We start from the raw sequence: 22,291 nt of genomic DNA, 5'->3' as shown, positions 1-22,291 counted from the left end.
CAGGAGTGTGGTTTGTGGCCAAACTTAAAGACTCCAATTAACCAGCTGCCTATCCCTCGTGGTTCCGGAAAGACAAACGCCTTAAAAGAAACCCTAGCTGCTGCGCTCGCGGTGCGGGTCTGGGCGCGCGCACTCCGCGCGTCTGGGCGCGCGCACTCCGCGCCTCGGGGCGAAGCGAACGAGGAGGAGCCTGAGCCGGGAGGCGGGAACGACCTGCCACGGGCGAGACGATGGAGCAGCGTCTTTGGCGGCGCGGCGGCGGCAGCAGCAGCAGCTCCCGAACACACCTCAATGAGAGCGGCGGTGGAAGCTGCTAAGCAGAAAGACGTAAGCAGGCTAACTATAGCTGCCGGCGGCGAGAGGGGAGGTAACCTGCTCGGCTCAAGGCTGCGAGGTGCGTAATCCCGAGCCGACCCGCTGTGGAGCGGGAGCAGCCAGCGTTGCCACAGGTGATTTGCTCTCCAGTGACGGTAGCTTAGTCAGCCGCGCATATTTCAGAACATTGCTATTTTAAAGTCCTTTTGGACTGGGTGCCAGCTGAAAAGGGGGAAGACTCCTAGGAAAAGTCTTACTGCTGATAGACACGACCAAAATTTAAAAAGTGACTCCTTCCGTTACCTCCTCTCCTTTCTGCGAGGCAGATGGGAGCCATGGCTTATCCCTTACTCTCCTGCCTCCTGCTCGTTCACCTGGGATTAGGAGCTGTCGGCGCCGGCCGCGACCCTCCAAGTCGGACGGATTCCCCTCGAGAGAAGACCCTGAGGGCGAAGCAGCACGCCCAGCAGCCGGCTCGAGCCTCTTTCTCGGACCCCTCGGCTCCCTGGAGCCGCTCCACCGACGGCACCATCTTGGCGCAGAAAATCGCCGAGGAGGTGCCCATGGACGTGGCCTCTTACCTCTACACCGGGGACTCCCACCAGCTGAAGCGAGCCAACTGCTCCAGCCGCTACGAGTTGGCGGGCCTGCCGGGGAAGTCGCCGGCCCTAGCCAGCTCCCATCCCTCCTTGCACGGGGCGCTGGACACGCTGACACACGCCACCAACTTCCTCAACATGATGCTGCAGAGCAATAAGTCGCGGGAGCAGAACTTGCAGGACGACCTGGAGTGGTACCAGGCACTGGTGCGGAGCCTCCTGGAGGGTGAGCCCAGCATCTCCCGGGCGGCCATCACCTTCAGCACCGAGTCGCTGTCCGCCCCAGCCCCGCAGGTCTTCCTCCAGGCCACGCGCGAGGAGAGTCGCATCCTGCTCCAGGACCTGTCCTCCTCAGCACACCACCTGGCCAACGCCACGCTGGAGACCGAGTGGTTCCACGGCCTCCGGCGCAAGTGGAGGACTCACTTGCACCGCCGCGGCTCCAATCAGGGGCCCCGGGGCCTGGGCCACAGCTGGCGGCGCAGGGACGGTCTTAGCGGGGACAAGAGCCACGTCAGGTGGTCTTCGCCTTATCTGGAGTGCGAGAACGGCAGTTACAAGCCCGGGTGGTTGGTCACTCTCTCCGCTGCTTTCTACGGGTTGCAGCCTAACCTGGTCCCGGAATTCAGGTAGGGAGGGAAAAAAGATAAAAGCAAAGCCTTCCTTCCGGTTTCATGGGTAGGTGCGCGTGTGGGGAAGGAACGCTGGCTGTGACATTTAGGCCTCCCACCTTCAAAGCAGAGACCCAGGCTGAGGGACACCCCACGCAGGCGCAAGTGCTTAGGGACAAGAAGTGCCCCGCATCTGTCAGCTTCAGACACTCAGCAAAAGCTTTTCTCTCAAATCAGTTCCCCTGCAAGGGGCAAGGGACGGGAGCTCTTGGTAGAGCTGAGAGATGCTCTCTGTTTCTCTCTAACCCTCGGGAGAGCAGGGAGGGGAGTTCCCGGTCAGGGGTGATGCACTGCACCCTGGCAAGCTCAGGGCACGCCAGCCACGCACAGAGTGGCGAGCAACTCACAAGAGTAGAAAAGGGAGTGGGAAGAGAGTTCGTTATTTCTGCTACTTCGGGATAGCCTCTACCTACTTCCTCCTACGTGTGTAGTTTGAGGCGCCAGTCTGTTGTTAGTTACCAGAGCGCATAATGAAAACACTGCAGTCCCCTCGGCAGTTCTGTCCCTTGAGCAGTGAGTCAGTATCAGCAGCATAGCTGTCTCTAGGAACCATACTTTGCAATTTGATAGGTGTGCTCCTTCTACTCATCTCCCTCCTTCCCTCAACTCATCTCCCATTCCTTGGTCCCCTCTTTCTCCTGTTTTCTGTGTTAGGCACACCTAAGGGTTCTCTGGCCCTTCACATACACACACTTTATAAATGAACCTGGTTGAGTTATCCTAGGGAGGGAGGAATCAGTTCTCACTGAATTCACTCAGGGAGCTCAGAGAAAATTTAGTAATAGTTCTGTATTTCCTGCCTCAAGGTATAGCATTTGTGGGAAGATGAGAATTTGCAGATTAGCAGGTGGTATCTTGTGCCCTGGGACGTGCCTGATTTTTGGGGTGAGGGACTTTTAGAAGCAGCCCTGTTGAGTGAGCATGAGGAACAGAAAGGAAAGAGTAGAAACTCCAAAGAGGGCCTGGGAGAAGGCCACAGATTGACTGGGACCCTCCCCAATTCCCAATGGGAAGAAGGTCTTGGGGGTTGAGGTTGCTTCTGTACTTTTTGGGAAACTGAGCAAAAGTAAGAAAACTGTGTGTGTTTTAATGCCCTTTTGGTACAACAAGGACAGGATGATGACCTGGTGAAAGTTACCAGGGGGAGTACTGGGTGGGCAAATGGGAGGAGTCAAAGCTTATTTGTCTTGGCACTGTTATTTACTGCTGAATGACCTCAAGAAAGTTGCTTAATCTCTCTGGGCCTCAACAACTTACCTATCAAGTAAGGGAGTTGAACTAGATGGTCTCTAGGGAGCCATCCAGTTATAAAATTCTGTGGCTTTTAATGCTGGCAACACTTGAGAAGGTATAAATGAAAAGTAACCTCCTTTCTCTAACTCTGTATGACCATATTAAATGTTTTTTGTGTGTGTCTATCTCTTTAAAGGATCTTGTCTTAAACCAGCGTAACTCTTTCCTACTTTAAGGATAATCTTATTTCCTCCTGATTTCTGCAGGATCCTGTTAGTAAGAGCTGAGCCCAGCTTTGAGTCTTTGCTCTATTATTTGCTCAGAAAAGATCTGCAGATGCCATTCACTGCTAGAAAATTGCTTTTGGCCTTCACATAAGCCTTTTCAGGGAGTCCTAGGTCCCAGAACTGAAAGATCGATCAATCAATCAATTGATCTATCCATTCATCCATCTTACTAACGTATATTGATACTTTATGTTAGGCTCTGTGCTAACTGCTTTGCATGTATTAAATTGATTAATCCTCACAACAAACCTGAGTTAGGTTTTATTAGTTTCCCTGTTTTACAGAAAAGGAACCTGAAGCACAGAGAGATTAAGCTTCTTTCCTAAGATCACGCAGCAGTTAAGTAGTAGAGTCGGGATTTGAGCTCGATTCACACTTTTAACCACTATGCTAAATTCTGTCTCATGAAGGTGTCCTAGGAGTGCTGCATGTATTGCAGCTCCTGCATAAAAATATATGTATTTTCAAGGGTCAGATATGAGACTGGGGATGAGAACCATTTATTTTCATAAGTATTTCTCATAAGGCTCAGAAAGCATAGGTCACCTAAATGAACTCAGGCCTTCCACAGGCCAAGATAAAAGGCTGAGACACCAGGGGTCATGTTGTGTAGGCTCACACGACCCTATGTAATTTTTGGACTATGTTCAGAAAATAGATTGTTTCCTCTGGCTGAGTCTCTTTAAGTGCCTTCATAGTCATCGATGGTGTTCTTTAGCCAAGGCAGGAAGCCAGGCCATTTAGTGTCTGGCTCTCTACAGAATCTGGCTCCTCCTAGCAGCACACATGAAGAGCAGAATAAGTGCTCTCCTGTGAGTACTTTTGCCCCATGTCCCATGCTCCTCAAGTACTGTATTGAGGATTCGCACAGATGTTAATTATAGGAACTGGAAGAAATCTTAGATCAGACGGTTCTTCCTGTTTCATAAAGAAACAGATAAGAAGGGTGAAGTGACTTGTCCAAGAATCACATATCAAGCTTTTAACAACAGCAGAAATAGGATCCAGGCCTTCTGCCTCTGGTTCACACTATGCCATATATATATATATATAAATTTCAATGGGCCTTTTCTGTCTCTTCATACTCATAAAAGGCAAATGTTTTTGATGTTTTATCACCTAAGATGTGTATTCTAAAATTTTATAACGTAAGTGAATAATATTGTACAGGTATGGTAACAGGGTAAACCCCAAATGAATTTCTGAGAAACCATGACTAGGCTCTAATCATGATTTTAAATCTATTTTGAATCTATAGAGTGTTATTTGCAAAAAGCCTTATCTGTAATAAAAAAAATCTATTGCTAATGATTTCCTCATGGAAGAGAAGAGGAGGATAAACTTTGTAGTTCAGATTTTCATTTAACTTCAGTTACTATTTTAGCTAATATTTCCCCAGGTCTTACTTACAAGGTTCAAGATTTAAATTATATTTTATTTTTAGAGAATGCAAATCTGAAATATGAAATTCAAAAGTAATGTGGAAAACATGGTCAACTACCTTCTTATATTAATGCTTATCACTGTAAAACACCTCTCAGAATAAATTTTATTCCCCTCTGCTTCAGAATGACACAGGTTTCTTAAATTTTAAGGCCTAGTATAAGACTCACATGGGAAGAGTTTATTGCTTTTTTTTCCCCCAAAAATGGCATTAGTGCTTTACCTAAATGGCTCCTGAGTCTTGTTATAGACCTATAGTATAAACACTTAAGTTCTCATCTTCTATCCCAGCAAAAAAAAAAAAAAGACTAACAACTTAAGGTATACCCTAAATTATTTTTATTTATCATATTAGGTTTGTGATGTCCTTGCAGAGTTTTCTTCAAAGTTAAGTCCTTTGCTTTTGTATGCTGATTTTTCTGTGTGGAACTTAAAGTACTATGGCGTTGGAGCCCATTCTAATGAAATCATAGACACATTCCTGGTGGTGGTTGGAACTGTTCAGTGCCTAGGATGAATATAAGGTACCTAAGTGTTTGTTGAATTTAAATTAAGGTAAAGGAACCTTTGGGAATTCTTACTTGATGAGCTGTAAGGGATTTTGGAATTCATTTGGTTTCTTTCCTCTTCTCATTGTACAGTGGAGGAAACTGAGACCCAAAGGGCTAAAGGAATTTGCTAGAGTGGCACAGCTCTTTTGCGGTGGGTTAGAATTAATGGGAACCAATATATATTGAGCATCTACTATGTGTCAGATGTTTTATAAATATCCCACTGCATTTAATTCTTAGTATTCTCAGGTAGTTACAACTTCAGGAAAGTTGAGCAACTTGCCCAGGGCAACACAGCTAGTAAATTAGGGAGCATGAATTAAATTTAGATCTATCTAGCTATGAGGCTTGTATTGTCTTTCTACTACCCTATGCTGCTATCTCTTAATTACCAATTTTGTTTTCACCTTGTTATTAAAAATGTAACATGGTATTGGCTTGAAATAATTAATATATTTGGCCAAGTAAGTGACAGACACTTGTTCTTTTTGGCCAATCTTATAATCAAGTATGTTGTATAGAGAGAAGAGTATTAGACTTGAGTCAGAACTTTGCCCTAAGTCCCAGTTTTGTCTCTGACTGGCTGTATTACCTGTCTGAAAATCAGTTTCTGCACAATTAAAACGTGGAAAGAGACTTGGTGATATCCATATACCTTTATAACTCTTTGTTCTATGAGTTCTTAAGTGACCTATCCAACGGGCAACAAGGAGGCTTTGGAAACAGGGCTGATACACATAAATGCAGTACCTTGTGGAAATGATATTGATGGGGGAGTAACGTGCAGAAGAGGACACCAAATGAATGTCAGACCTGCATTTTTCCACAATAGTGTGGAAACGCCTTTTTAGAAACTTACATAATTAACATTGGTGTCACTGAGTCACTGACTCCTGAGGGGTTACTTCTCTCTCCTTCACAAACATGTGCCCACACACCTCCATCAGAGATTCTGGTATAGATTTCTGCAGATGGCAATTTACATAGTATTAGAGAAATGACCATCTTGCTCTAGGCCAAACATATCTTGTCTCTCTTGTGGGTACTGGTAGTGGTGAAGAGGTTACCTATAGGAACAGTACAGAGTTGTCTACCTGGGTAATAGATCAAACAGTTTTTAGATGGACTTCTGCTATTGAGGCTTTTGAGTCTCAATTATTTCATCTTTAATCTGTGAATAGTAAAGTAAAAATCTTTGGGATTTTGTAAAGACTAAATGAAGAACTGTCATCACACAGGAAGTTCAGTAAATATTTTGTGTCACAGCTTCTGTCTTCCTAAATACTGAACACTTTTAGTTGTATTAAAGTCACACGATTTCTAGTAATTTATAATTTATATAATGACTTAGTTTCATTCCTATTATTGTGAAGGCTTGTAATTACAGTGGATCATGGGGGAAATACTGGCCTTGGAGACAGGAGACGTTGACCCCAGCCTGGACCACATCCTTGACTATGGTGTTCCCATGGGCAGCAGTTGCCTTTCTAATCCTGTTTCCTCATCTGTAAATTAAAGGGGGTTGGACTAGGTGACCTGTTGGGTTCCTTATAATCTAAAAGTCTAAGATTATGTACATAATTAATTGTGTCACTTTAACTTGTGAAGTTTTGATTGTTATGCTGAAACCAGTTAATGTATCCTCACTTAAATGCAGATCATGTTTATATATGTGCAGTGTTTAACTTTATCACGGTCATTTACTCATAGGATATTTAGAGAAAGCCCTCTCGGTGTACACTGAATTAAGTATACTAAGGGAAATGAGAACTCCATTTCAAAATAAGAATAAGCATGATCTGAGTTTCTAGATCTTGAAAGATCACCTGAAATTTACTTAAAGTCAACAAGAAGCTGTTTCACAGATTTCTAAACCAAGGGCCTCAGTATACTTGTGTAATTTCCCCCAAGGTAATCAATGTTTAGGCATCCTGAAGCTCCTACTTACTGTTAAAAAACAACCTGTCTCTGACTTACCTCTGTAGTTGGTGTTAATACTTCAAAGGAGGCTATTTAGTGTGGTGTAGCAGTGGTACAGCATTATCTTGCCACCTTCTAGAACACGCATTTGGAAGCTGAAATGGGATTTCAAGACTGCTAAATAAATGACAAGAGTTTAGGCCTCCCCTCTGGGGAGAGAACTCATGCCTCACAAGACTGATTTTATGGCCTCAATTGCTGGATAAGTCAAATTTTACTTTCAGCTTCATAAACGCAGCAGTTTGTTGTTCATTGTTCAGGGTTTTAAGGCTACCCTTTTCCAACATGCACCGTGTTTTATGATTATATTGTAATATACTGGGATGCCAAGAAGTACGTTGTTGGTGTTATTTGTACTTGGTTGGTACAGAAGCATTAGGGCCTTGTTTGTTTTCTCTATTCAGTTCTGGATTGATGTTCACAGGGTTATTTAAACAGAATTACTGAAATAGTACATTGGAATTTTGGTAACTTTGGCAGCGTGATGGCCACTATGTGCAAATGGGCAGTTCACCGGCCTTGGGGCTATGTTTCGGAGACTTTGCAGACAACAGCATCATTAGGCTCTTGCCTAGCACAGCTATGGCACATACGTACATTGGCTTGTTTTGCTGGTCTTTTAGTATTATTCGTTTTTCAAGTTTTAGCAAGAAACCTTTTTCTGGTGTAATTTCTACTTTGGTTGGGCATTTACTCATCTAACAAGTCTTTCTTCCTAAAACTTGACCTATGAGAAGATTTAGGTGGATAGACTGTTCTATAAAATACTTCTTCAGTTTAGGAAAAAATTAATGCTCTTGGCTAAAAGTCTTTCTCAGGTACCCACCCCCCCCAGCCCCCTTTTCTACAATACCAAACTTAGTGTAGGAACCATGACTGACTTTCTCTTTGACACCAAAGGATATTATAGTGCCTCAAACCAATCACAGGAGTCACCTAGTTTTATTACCTTCATTATAGGTAGAATTTATAGAAAACAGAGATTAGCTTAAATGTGATCTGACCCCAAGATCATTTTCTCAAAAAACCACTGTTTCCTTCCTTTTTATTAAAGAAGGCAGTCTCTCTCTTTTATAGTTAACTGATACTTATAATTAATTGAAATCCTGTTAATTTTTATTCATTATAATATCTCTTGTAACTTTCCTCCATTTAGAATAAGACAAAACAGGATTAAAAAAAAATCCTGTCCAGTTAGCAAAGTACCCAGTGCACTTATAACCTAAAAGGGAACTTAGAATTACATAAGATGTTGGTTTACTTTCTTAACCTGGTTTTCTCACCACTTATGTGTTTTCCAACGTGTATGCCTTATTACATTATCATGGAAGGATTTTTATAGAATAACAAGACACATGGCTTTTATCTCAGAAAGAGGAAAAGGTAAAGGTATTGTAGTACAGAATAATGTATTTTATCAATTCTAAGATGTACCTTTTCCACATTTTGATGTCTCTCAAACTGAGATGTGTCTTAATTATTGAGGGCATGTCATTTCCAACTGGCATACACTTTCTTTTAGTGGTACAGAATGTAATAGCATATCTTACAATTAATGGCATCTTATATTTGATGAACTGTGATATTAGAAAATGGGAAATTAAATTCCATGGTCTCTCCAACTATAAAGCTCTACTGTCATCTATAAGCTATAAGTATGCAGCAAAATATGCCTATATGGAAACAAAAAACCTAGACCTTACTGCTGTATATCAGATTGCTATTTGTCTTCATAATAATTTTTTAAACAAGACAAGCTATACTAAAACATGTAACCACACTGTCTTTTTAATATATGTCAAATACACAAAACATCGGGCCAGAAGCTGCAGAAACTTATTTTCAGCATAGGTGAGGTAAGGATTATCAAAATCTTTCCTACACCATCTGGCAAAGCGTTTCACTCACACTGTGGGGAGATGGATAGGACAGTGAGAATACAAGACCACTTATAAACTAAAAATAGAGGGACTAGATCTGTCTTTCCTTTCTAAAGTGCTTAAAAGTTTCAGGGTGGAAATAAAAGCTTTGTGGTATAGCCATGTAACTAGTTTTGGTTAAAGAGATTTAAATGGAATTGTGGAGGTATGTGTTTTTTCTCTTTCCTTTCTAGTCAGTTGCCGGGAACGGGATGAAGAGTTTGGCTGTCCCCTTATTTGATGCCTTAGACCACTGTGTTGAGCAGGGTGTCTCAACCTCAGAACTATTGACATTTGGGGCCAGATAACCCTTTGCTGTGGGGGCTTTTTCACTGTAAGATGTTTAGCAGCACCCCTGACTCTACCCACAGGATGCCAGTAGCAACCTCCCTGCCCAGTGTGACAATCAAAAATGTCTACAAACATTGCCAAGTATCACCTAAGGGGTAAAAATGCCTCTGGTTGAAAGCAGCTGGTGTAGAGGGAACACATATAAAAATGCTATTCTGTGGCTATCCTATTTCAAGAGTTCTATATGTACCTGTGTGTATGTGTGTGTGTGTGAGTGTGTGAGAGTGTGTGTGTGTGTGATTTTGTCAGATCACATTTCTGTTTGTTTGTTTGGAACATAAGATCACTGCATATAGAATCTGACATGAATGAGAACTGGAAAATTTTGATGAATCGATGGAATATTAATTCACATTTAGATGTTATTAAGGCTCAAAAAGAACATCTGGCCAAATTATTTCCAGAATTTGTTGCTAAGCATGGCTTTGCTACTTATATAGCTAAATGTCTTATATTTAAGATTTCCCATTAAAGGATGCATTTTGAAAAGAAAATGTGTGTGTGTGTGTGTGTGTGTGTGAATCTCTGTGGGGACAAAGAGAGGAGAGAGGGAAAAAGTAGGGGGTAGAGAGGAGTGTGGACAGGGAACAAATGGAGATGAATGAAACAGTGAAAAACAGTTAGCAATCTATGATGCTGTGGAATAGTGTTTTACTTTTTCATGAAGCTCCGTTTACCACTGAGCACTTTCATAGTTCTGATGAAGCTGAATTATTCTTTTCTAGCAAGTAGTGAGGAATCAAGTTCCTGAAGATTTAATCATTACAAAGATAGGTTGACTGTGCTTGCATTTCAGAACTTTATCTCAGGAAGTCAAAGCTATAAACAGGCTGATGCAGAGCTTATCCCATTAAAGGAATATTAATACCTTACAATATATATTCTTAAAATGCTCTGGTTTTTTTAATGATTTTTTTTTTGTGGCTGTGCTGCATGGCTTGCAGGATCTTAGTTCCCCAACCAGGGATCCAACCCAGGCCCCCTGCAGTGGAAGCTCGGATCCTAACAACTGGACCACCAGGGAATTTCCTAAAATGCTCTGTTTGCCACTTTACCTTTATTGAGTCAACTAGAAGCTGCTCATAATTTGAACGTATTATAAATGAAATTTCCTAGAAGAAATAATTAAAATGACATATTATATAGACATTATTTAAGGCTTTAACATGTTTAAGGACACAGTTTTTAACATTACTAATGTTTAGAATCCTGTCAGAAGAAACCTTAGAAAATAACAATGGCTACATGATGGAAAAGAATGTTTAGGCTTTACAAATTACCGCAGCACAAACTGATGCATGCCTACTTCCTCCTGTGCCGTCCATAAACGTGTAGTACAGGTGAGCTTCAGGGGCAAGAAGCGAGGCGCGTGCTGCTGTATATTGTGTGGATTACAGAGAAATGAGAGATGATGTTGTGCATGTTAAGAGATGAGACCAAAGCTCATGAAGAGAAAGATGAAGATTACTGTTTTTCTGGATAAGGCACACTTGAGAAAGCTGTTTCAGGTACTAACTTAATAATTAGATTTGTGGGAAGGCCCTCATATTACAGCCCTCTGAAAGTTATTTAGAAATTTATTTGTCTTTCCACTTTTTTGAGAAAGAAGCAAATAACAACTGGGGCATTCTTGAAAGAAACAGTGTTCTAGTAAACATCCTGGGAAAGCTCCTTTTTGAAGAATTAGAATTTTAGAAGTAAAAAGGATTTTAGAGATCATGTAACCCAATTTATTTTTACTTTTACACATGAGGAAATTGAGACCCAGGGAAGTGGTGACCATCATTTGCACTGGCTATGGCTGCAGTGAACTTGTAGTTTAATAACAGGCACAGATAAAAAGACCCTGAGTCATCAAGTAAACGTTAATTTACGGTCATTATTCACTGATTCCAAACTTGGCTGGGTATCAGGATCACCTGAAAAGCCTGACAGTACGTTCCTAGGCCCTTCCAGACCCTGTGACAGAGACATGTGGGGACAGCTTCAGAAGTCTGTATCAAAAACAAAGTCTTCATAATTCAGAAGGAGCTGGTCCTTAAACACAAACTTGGGAAAAAGTAAACAGTATCTGATAAGCTTGAAACACATAAAATTCCTTTTAAACGATTTTAAGAGTAAGAATTAAGAGTTGTAAATACTTGGCAGCTTCAGCTGTAGTCGTCCAAAAACTTTGGCTGCCGGCTATGACCCTACTGGCAGGGGCAGGATGACTAGTAGGTTATGAAGGCAGGGGGATCACAGGGCCTATCATGAGAGCAGCTGCCTCTTGTTGTTATAATTTGTCTCTTAATGTAAACATCCTATTTCCCCAACCAGTTCTACAGGTCCTTCAAATGCAAGGACCACATTTCATGACTTCCCATATTCACTGCCTCTTGAAAGTGCCTTGCATATTTCAGGAAGTGTGGAATAGTGTCTAAGAAGAAGGGTTTTAGGATTATAAACCTAGATGTGAATCTACGAGCTTCCACTTTCACTTACTGTGTGATATTGGGCAAGTTATTTCCTTCTGTGACTCAATTTCTTTATCTGCAAAGAGTATAGAGTACACTGTAAAGAGTAAACAATCTTACCTATGTAAAGAGCCTAGCATAATGTATGGAATGTGTTATTTAAAAAAATAACGTGGCCTTCCCTGGTGGCGCAGTGGTTGAGAATCTGCCTGCCAATGTAGGCGACACGGGTTCGAGCCCTGGTCTGGGAAGATCCCACATGCCGCGGAGCGACTAGGCCCGTGAGCCACAACTAACTGAGCCTGCGCGTCTGGAGCCTGTGCTCCACAAGAGAGGCTGCGACAGTGAGAGGCCAGCGCACCGCGATGAAGAGTGGCCCCCGCTTGCCGCAACTAGAGAAAGCCCTTGCACGGAAACGAAGACCCAACACAGCCATAAATAAATAAATAAATAATTTAAAAAAATAAAAATAAAAAAATAAAAAAATAAAAAAATAACGTATATAACATGTGCCTGGCTAGGAGTATGGGTATTGAGGATATAATAGTGAAAATGACAGATAAAAATCCCTGTACCTGTGGATTTTTTTGGTGGGTGGGGGGACATAGATGACAAACAAGCAAGATAAATATAATTCTTGATACAAACAAATGCTATAAGAAAATAAATATGATAATGTGGTAAAGAATGGCTGAGAGGTAAGGTGCGTTGCAGTAAATAGGGTGATTAAGGAAAACCTCTCTGAAGATGTGACTCTGAGTTAAGAAATGAAGGATGAGACAGCCATGAAACAAGCTTAAGCTTAGGAATCATGCTTGAGATAGGGAACAGTGAGAACAAAGGCCTTGAGATAGGAATGAGCTTCAAATGCTCTAAGAGCAGAAAGAAAGTCAATGTTGCTGGAATGTAGTGAGGGGGGGTTGACATAGAAAATGAGAGTAAGGGATGTAGAAGGTGCTCAGTAAATGGTTAAAATATAGGAACATGCTAAGGGCTTTACAAATTTCTAGCCCTGTAGTACTATGTAGATTGTGGATGTATATTCGTTTTCTTTACTTTCCATTTTTCTTTCCTCCTTCTTTCAGTCTTGGCCTTCCTGCCCAGTGCCTCCCTTAGCTCTGGGAGCTTGGGCTTTCCAGCTTCTCTGATGAGATTTCAGTCAAAGAAGCTATTTACAGCTGCTCCATTCTTGGCTGTGAATGAATACACTGAAAGAGTTGAGTGGTAAGGGAGATAGAGATTGAAAATCTAGAATTTCTTGCAAAAATCAGCTGGGTGCTTTTCTTGCTCCCTGGCTTAAACCTGTACAGTGAAACCCTTTCCAAACACAGACAGCAGGAGACTAAAGGCAGAGGCACAGCAGGCAAACTCAGGGGCCAAGCACTTTTCTCCCTCACCAGCATGCCTGAGATGACATGCAGTGGGTCCGCCACCTCTCTCAAGCTGGTGGCTGGCAGGTCTTGTCGTTTGGCGTTTCCCGCCTCACTCTGTTGTCTTTTACGGTGAGGACTAAGATGTCAGGTTAGGGGCTGCCTGAAAAACTGCCAGTGAGAGGCACAAGATACAGAAGTGAGACCGGAAAAGCCAGAAGGGACACCACAAACATTTGGACATGAATTTGGAGGAAGCAGACTTGCACCATAGGAAAGGAAGTATAGGCAGAAGTACATCTCTAATGAAGAGCATTATCAATGGAAAATTGGGATTATGAATTTTGGGGAGTAAAATCATCACCATTAGCTTCTCTGATACGACAAATGTGAAACTTAAGCTTCTTTATATTTCACTTTTCCTTTCTCTACTCTCTCCATTGTTTTATTAATTATATTTTTAATTTTTCTATTGGTTACCTTGACTTTTATATCCATCAATTTTAAATAGTATCTTCTATTCTTTTCTTTCTTTACGCTCCCTACTCCTATTCCAATATTTTTAGGTAATTCAAGATGGTAACATTTTCAGTCTGTCACTGCAGTAAAAAAACTCCCAAAATCGCACTTCTGTGTTTTGTCCATTAGTTGCTTCTAAAAATTAAAATCTGAATATCTGAATCTATGCCATTTTCAGAATGTTCCAAATTTCAAGGACCAATGGATTATCTCTCCCTTTTTCTTAGATCAGTTGCACAAAACCATGTTACCTTTAGTTTGTGCATGTCTGCATGGAGACTTTTCACCTATTTTCCCTCCATGCAGCTGCCAATTGCTTTTCTTTTCACGTTAAAGAAACAAAAAGAAACCCTATGTTTTCTTACTTCTAAGATCATCCAACTTCTTAATCAATCATTCTTTGTTAAAGAAAATTTACATTTTTGTTGAAGACATGCTTCTTGGAGTCCCATAATTTGTACAAATTGCTTTAGGTCTTCTGCAGAATAACTATCATGGAAACATTTTCAAATTATTGAAATTTTGGATCCAATTGTGTGTTGGGTGCTGGTCCTCTTATTTCAAGAATTCTTCTTTTTTTCCCACCCTCTAAAGCGCAATTTCAAATACTTTTTCAGAAAGAATCTGTGGAAGGTAAAATTTCTAAATCTCCCCCATGTCTGAAAATGTCTTTGTCTTCATGCATGATTGATTGTTTGTCTGTATATAGAATTATAGGTTCAAAGTCATTTTGCCCTCAGAATTTTAAAGACATTGTTATATTGTTTTTAGCATTCATTGTTGCTGGTGAAAAATTTGGTATTAACCTGATTTATTATACCCTTGTAGGTAATCTTTTCTCCTCACGGAAACTCTTAAGATCTTTTCTTTTTCCGTGGGGTTCTGAATGTTCATGATGATGTGCTTAGATGTGATTCTTTTTATTCATCAACCTCATCACTTAGTTGGCCCTTTTAGACTTTTCCACTCAGTAATTTTCTTTTATGATGGCTTAAAACTACGTTCTGCTATGCATTTTCTCTTTCTGGAACTCCTACAGTTAAGTATTCAACTTTCTGGATTGATCCCTGTATTTCTTAACTCTTCTCTCATTTTTCATCGCTTTTTCTTTTTACTTTACTTTCTAGAAGATTTTATTTTTTCTACCTTTTTGAAAAATTAAATTAGTTTTCATTTAGCAATCACTTTTACTTTCCATGAACTCTTTCTTGCTCTGATTATTTTTTTCATAATTGTATGTTCATTTTCTTAAATCTCTTTGAGAATATTAATTAAAATATCTACTGAATTGTCTTCTGTTCCCTGAATTATTGCTGTTTGTTCCAGGTTCAGTTATTTTGCTTGTTCATACCAGTTCTTCTCCTTTATGCTACCAGTTCATCTCAGATATGATCCTTGTTAGCCATCGATTTTATGACTGAAGGGCTAGGTAAACATATATAGCTAGATGGCATGGATTCCTATGGCAGATGAGTAGGCCTAGTTCCTCAGTAGACCTCCCCTTGACTGTCAGGCTTTCAACATTCATTTTAGGATGCCTGAGAAGGAACCTGGCAGTTTCTGGCTCACCCTAGACGTTTACTCTGGGAGAACTAATAACCATTTAGAAGTTTTAGTTCTTTCCAGACATTTCTTTCAATCTCTTTACATAATAGATCTTGGTTTTTAGCTTGGGAATAAATGTCATCACTGCATGCAAGGAGAGGATGTGCCAACTCGTGTAACTGTTTAGAAGGAAATCCTTCAATTCATCACCTTGATGTCTGCCTCACTTTCTACTTCCACTCTTGATACCTGTTGACTTTGAGCTTAAAATCTTTCTGGAAACTCTGCTTAAAGAATAGTTTCCACCTCTGTTCCAGCCTTCTCCTGAGCATGTCCTGGGCTTAGCTGCCACCACTCTGGCTTATCATCAGTATGATCCTGGAGAATTATGTCAAATCTCTGGTCAACTACTTCTTCTCATTCCCTCTTGTATTTATTTACTGCCATTAAGGTGGAGGGATGAGGTGGAGAAACATATGCTCAACTCACCAACTTGAACAAGAACTCAAACTTAGGTCTTTTGACCACTCTCCTTACCCTTATACCTAAGATAGGGACATCATATTCAGTTATTTTACTTATTAGGTGTGTGTCCTTAGGTATGCTATTTCACTTCTTTGTGTCCCGAATTTCTCAACTATTATTTAGGAGAATGATATTGACCATATATAGTTGTAATATAAATTGGGGAGAATAATATCAGTCACATAACAGTTCAGTGAGCATGTTTTAAGGGTGTATAGCATAATGTGTCACACACAATGAGTACCCAATAAATGATAACTTAAAACATAGGGTTCTAAGCATACAAGTACATCCTATATTTAGTTCATATCTTGGGTATCTAACCAAAGTACTTTAATTTAAATTCCAATGGGAACATTTTAAATTTACTTTATAGCCTTGCTTACTCTTATTATTTCTAAATCAGAAGAATTCATTGGCACAAGCTATATATCTTTCTCTGAAAAGTTACTATGAATGGCTAACTTGTACCTTTTGTAAAAAATATTAGGGTCTACAAAGAAGTCATTTAGAATAAAAAACTGTGCAGATTATCAGATGGGTAATTTCACTTGAAGAGCTATATGAATAAGAACCAACAGAAAAAAAAAATTTAATGATTTTAAAAATTACTAACAAAAAAGATTATTTTCACTTAGCTATTGTAGCCAAGCATAATTGACTTGTTTAATGAAATCACCAGGAAACTCAAGGTAGGAAATCGTTATATTTTAAGACAGATTAGTGTCCACATTAGACATTTATTTTCTCTGACAGAATATACTTTCTTCTTATTTTTTCTCCCCTAGCAATTAAAAAAAGTATATCTTTGGACATATTATATAACTTTTCTGAACCTTATTTTCCTCATCTATAAATCAAGAAAAGTACTTGCTCTTTTATAGAAGTGTTATTTGAATAAAATGAGTCAAGACAGGTGATCTCTTTGTAGTGGGTTCCCTGACAAGGGATTTTCCACCCCATTTAGAAATGGTCATATTCAAAGAGGTGATATAAAGAACACTGTGGATGTGTTTGATAAAATAAACTGTCCTCTCTTCATTTAAAATTGAAATAGAATGTACCTCAAAATTATTGCAGTGAAGGAAAACCATAAAATGAGACATTAGTCAGCTACTTTTGCAAAAGCAGCAAACTCAAAATATATTTTTCAGGGGGACAATCATCTATTATCAAACTTTAAACCCTAACACTTTTAAGATATGTGCTGCACTTAACTTTGAAAAAGGATCACCTCCAAGAGCCCCAAAGATTGTACACTTGTGGATGGAGAACTGATGTTCTGATTGACCTTACTTCATATTTATTGGTTCTCTCTCTTTTTTTAAATCAAACTTGAGTTATTTTCCCCACACAGAATACATAGCTCTTCCCAAGGAAGGTGTGACCTGATTGCCAAAATGCCTTCCAAGAACAAGAAGCCAGACAGAGGAAGACATTTGTCACTATGTAAAGCTTTGGCAAGCTTCTCTGGACATGGCAGCTGCAAAGTAATGTGGGAGAACATTTTCTTGCTTTAAGACAGACTGTTGTCAAATTCTTCAAGATAATCTAGAGGGAATCAGACTGTGTTCTTGGTTCTCCTGTACTTCTTGTAGTCACGGGTTGAGCTAAATGGTAGAGATGTTTTTGTGAGCAGTGTTTTCTGAGGATGAGAGGCCCCAAGTGAGGAAGTTACCCAAAGATGATTGAAACATGAATCTAGAGGCTCCTACAGTTATAAGGAAACAGAAAGGAAATCGCTCTTTGTCCCTTAAAAAAAAAAAGTTTTGGGCTTCCCTGGTGGCACAGTGGTTGAGAATCTGCCTGCCAATGCAGGGGACACGGGTTCGAGCCCTGGTCTGGGAAGATCCCACATGTTGCGGAGCAACTAGGCCCGTGAGCCACAACTACTGAGCCTGCGTGTCTGGAGCCTGTGCTCTGCAACAAGAGAGGCCGCGATAGTGAGAGGCCCGCGCACCGCGATGAAGAGTGGCCCCCGCTTGCCGCAACTAGAGAAAGCCCTCGCACAGAAACAAAGGCCCAACACAGCCAAAAAAAAAAAAAAAAAGTTTCTTTTCCTTGATCCCACCCCACTAGCAACTAACCTGTGAAGCATGCTCTTCTGTTCATGTGCTATTTGTGTGCAAATCATTTTAGTTAAATAATTGCTATATTTCTCATTATTCTGCTTACTTTTTATTTATACAATTCTGCTTTAAGAATCTCTTCCTGCTGCTATGTATACAACCAGTTCATTTCCCTACTGATGCCTAGGACTCTACTGCTAAATAGCATGTAGAAATTGTCCAGTTCTAGGGATGGACACCCAGACTGTCTTCAGTTCCTTGCCATTACAATGACACTGTGGTAAGCTTATACGCCCCTTTATGGACCTGCATGAGAATTTTTCTTGAAAGATAAACTGAATTGCAGGATTTCTGGGTCACAGGGAGGGGTAAATGTCATTTTACAAAATATTGCAAGATTGCTCTCTAGACAGGCTGCATCAGTCTACATATCCACCAGCAGGGCAGAGGGGCTCCTATAGCCTCACTTTCCTGCCAGCACTTGGCATCATACAGCTTTCTAATTTTTTGCCATTTTAATGAATGTAAAGTGATATCTCACTATTGTTTTACTTTGCATTTCTCTGACTACTAATTAGCTTAAGCATCTCTTCATGTGCGTGTAAGCCTGTTGGGTTTACTTTTCTGTAAACTGCTTGTTTATAGCCTTTGCCCATTTCCTATTGTGATTCTTATATTTCCGTTACGCTGCAAGAGATCCTGGTGTATTCTAGATATTATTTCCTTGTCAATTTTAGACACTGCAATATCACCCAATCTGTCATCTTTCAGGTAACTTTGTCCATAATATCTCCCCTTGAATGGAATTTTTAAAAATTTCTGATGTCACTTACTTAGTCAAAATTTTGCCTTACAGTTTATGCTTTTGGGTTTCATTTTAAGAAGTCTTTCAATGCTTTGCCACAAAAATATTCTCCTATAATCAACTACTACCATTAAAGTTTTACCTTTCACAGTCAGGTCTTTAACATTGGGAGTTCACCTTTGTATATGGTATTGGGTAGGGATGCAGTTATTATTTTTATCCATTTAGTGAGCCAGGTTCCCAACATTATCAGCCTTTATCATACAAATAAGTGCCTTATATGCATGTGTATGTCTCTGAGCTCTCTGTTTTGTTCCACTGTTTCCCATGTCTGTTTTCTGGTCAATACTATTATGTTTCATTGTTGTGGTTGGGTAGTATGTCTCAATATTTGCTTAGGCAAAGCCTACCTCTTTCCCCTTTTCACAGCTGACTTTTATTTTTCTACTTAAAGTAAGCTATCAAGTTTCTAAAAAAAATCTATATAGAATTTTGATTGGTTCTGCATTAAATTTATAGCTCCATTTGATGAGAATTGACATTTTTAATACACTGAATTATTCCCTTTCAGAGCATGTGATGTCTCTCCATTTATTCAGATCATCTGTTTTGTCCTTCAATAGAACTTCAAAATTTCTCCATAAACGTTTTGTGTATTCTTGATTAAGTTAACTTCTAGAGAATTTATGGGTTCTGTTGCTATTTTAAATGGCATCTTTTTAGTTATAACTTTTGTTGGAGATTGTTGGTGTAGAGAAATGCTATTGATTTTTGTACATTGATCTGGTATCCATCAATCCTGCTGAACTTTCTTATTGTTCTCATATTTGTCTGTTGATTTTATTGCTAAACAGTCATATCATCTACAAATAATGAGTTTAATCTCTTCTATTCTGATCTTTATATCTCATTTCTTTTTTTTTCTTACAGAATTAGTTGTGACTTTCAGTAACTATGTTATACGGCATCAGTGATAGTAAACATTTTTGACTTAAAGGGAACATCTTAAAGAAAAAGTTCTTCTTTTAAGTATAGAGTTGATAGAGGCAAGTTTTACCAAGTTAAGAGTATCCTTCAATTTCTAGTATACCATTAAAAAAAATTAGGTGTTGGAACTTTTTAAAATGCCTTTTTACATTGATTAAAACAATCATATAATTTTTCTCATTTCTTCTATTATTGCTGAATTTCATTGATATACTTTCTGATGTTAAAACATCCTTTTATTCTTGAGATATACTCCAGTGGATCATAATGTATAATTATTTTAATATATTTTAATATTTGCTTAGCCAAGATTTCCTTTAGGATTCTTGGATCTTTATGCAAAGTTAAAATGGGACTTTTTTTTTTTATATTGTCCTCATGTGGCTTGGAATCAAAATCATATAAAATAAATTGGATAATTTTGGGTTTTATTGGTTTTAAGAACTTGTAAAAATAAAAGAACTTTTCCTTAAAAGTTTGGTAGAATTCATATACAAAACCATGTTCGTAGGCCTGAAGCTTTTCTGGGAAGTGAATGATTTAAAACTCTCTATGCTTATGGTTGTGTTCAAGTTTTACACTCCCTTTGTGGCAAATTTAGCATTGTATATTTTCTATCAATTTATCCAGTTTTTTCATTTCCTCTAGTTTTTAAAAGTTTGTTACAAAATAATTAATCATATATTTTTTAAAAATAATAATAGCTTTTTAAAACATTCCTTTGTATCTATTCATTCTGTGTATTGTTTATTTGCCTATTTCCTGTTTATTTGCATATTTTCTCTTTAATTCTTGAGTCTCCCTTATTTATCTTTTCAAAGAAATTTAGTTTTTTTATAACTAAAAATTTTTAAACTATTTTGAAATACTTTCAGACTTTCAGAAGATTAGCAAAGACAATACAGAAAGTTCCCATATACCCTTCACCCAGCTTCCTATAACATTAACATCTTACATAAAATTATTAAAACTAAGAAACTAATATTAGTACAACACTGTTAACTAAGCTACAGATTTTAATCAGATTTCCTCAGTTTTTCCACTAATGCTCTGTTTCTCTTCCAGGATCCAAAATAGGATACCATATCTTATAGGCTGAATTATGTTTCCCCAAAATTTGTATGTGGAAGTCCTAACCCTCAGTACCTCAGAATGTGACAGTATTTTGAGACAGTATCTTTAAAGAGGTAATTAAGTTAAAATGAGGTCATTAAGATAGACCCTAATCCAATATGACTTGGGTCTTCATAAGAAGAAATTAGGGCATAGGAACACACAAAGGGAAGACCATGTGAAGACACAGAGAGAAGATGGCCATCTACAAGCCAAGGAGAGAGGTCTCAGAAGAAACCAACCCTACTGATGCCTTGACCTTGGACTTTTAGATTCCAGAATTATGAGAAAATACGTTTCTGTTGTTTAAACCACCCAGTCTGGGTACTTTGTTATGGCAGCCCTAGCAAACTAATGTATCATTTGTTTTTCATATTTCCTTAGTCTCCTCCAATCTGTGACAGTCTCTCAGTCTTTCCTTGCCTTTAAACAATACTCTCTTATGTTATCAACTATCAGTTGGCACTTTTGAAGAGTGCTGCTAAGGTATTTTGTTGAATATCCCTCTATTTGGATTTGTCTGATGCTTTCTCATGATAAGACTGAGGTTATGGACTTTTGGGAAGAATACAATAGAGGGGAAATGCTCTTCTCATTGCATCATACCACAGAGTACATAGTATTGATGTGTCTTATTACTGGTGATGTTAACCGTGGTCACTTGGTTAGTGGGGTGTTTGCCAGGTTTTCTCCACTCTAAAGTTACTATTTTTCCCTTTCCGTACTTTATTCTAAGTGAATCACTAAGTTAAGCTCACACTCAAGGGAAGGTGAATTCACTTCTTCCTGGAGGGAGGAGTATCAAAGAATTTTGGACATACGTTAAAACCACTACAGTAATGAATAAATGTTTTGGGGGAGATGCTTTGAGCTTATTCAAATATCCTGTTTCTTCTTAATGTTTTTCCCACTAATTTTAGGATTTATCAGCAGGTCTTGCCTGCAACAATTATTAATGTGGTATTCTAATGATGATTTTCTATTTCCCTCATTCCTTCTAAATGTATGAGCTGGAATTCTTTTGTAACAAAGAGTTCTGTCTTCTTCCTCATTTACTAACTTAATCATTTATTCATATGAGTATGGACTTATGAATATTTATTTTGGGGGTTGAATCAGATATTATCATTATTTATTTCATTGCTCAAACTACTCCAGCTTCCACAATTGGGAACTCTTTTAAGCTGGCTTGTGTGTCTTTTTGACATGCCTTTGTTCTTATTTTCTGAAAATGATGCTTTAAGTGTATCTTGCATTTTCCCTGCCCCAGCCCTAGGTTCATTCATTTCTCTAACCCTTGTTCCAGAATTTTTTTTTTACTTGTAGTGTATTCACTGCCATTCAAATCTAAGTATTCATTAATTTTCTTTTTCAACCTAAGGGTTATTTAGGAATTTGTTTTAATTTTCGAAACATGTGAGATGTATTTAAGCTATCCTTTTAAGAAACTTAATTTATAATTTAATGCATTATGACTAAAGGACATAGTGTGTATGACACTGATCCTTTGGAATCTGAGGTTCCCTTTGAAATATTATCTCTGGTTTATTTTT

The 22,291-nt window shown here is 39.1% G+C and overlaps 1 protein-coding gene across 1 annotated transcript in view; it reads left to right on the top strand.

The window, feature by feature from the left end:
• The first annotated feature begins 215 nt into the window (after positions 1 to 215).
• GPR158 (G protein-coupled receptor 158) overlaps positions 216 to 22,291 on the top strand; it is a 328,019-nt gene continuing 305,943 nt past the window's right edge. Inside the window, exon 1 of the mRNA XM_036839951.1 lies at positions 216 to 1,543. Within this exon, the coding sequence (XP_036695846.1) occupies positions 642 to 1,543 (902 nt within the window). The 5' untranslated portion in view covers positions 216 to 641. The remainder of the gene's footprint in view (positions 1,544 to 22,291) is intronic.

Source organism: Balaenoptera musculus, chromosome 2, assembly GCF_009873245.2.
Source record: "Balaenoptera musculus isolate JJ_BM4_2016_0621 chromosome 2, mBalMus1.pri.v3, whole genome shotgun sequence".
NCBI classification, from domain to species: Eukaryota; Metazoa; Chordata; class Mammalia; order Artiodactyla; family Balaenopteridae; genus Balaenoptera; species Balaenoptera musculus.
The sequence above is the reverse complement of the archived record's forward strand: the minus strand, read 5'-3'. Positions and strand labels throughout refer to the sequence as shown.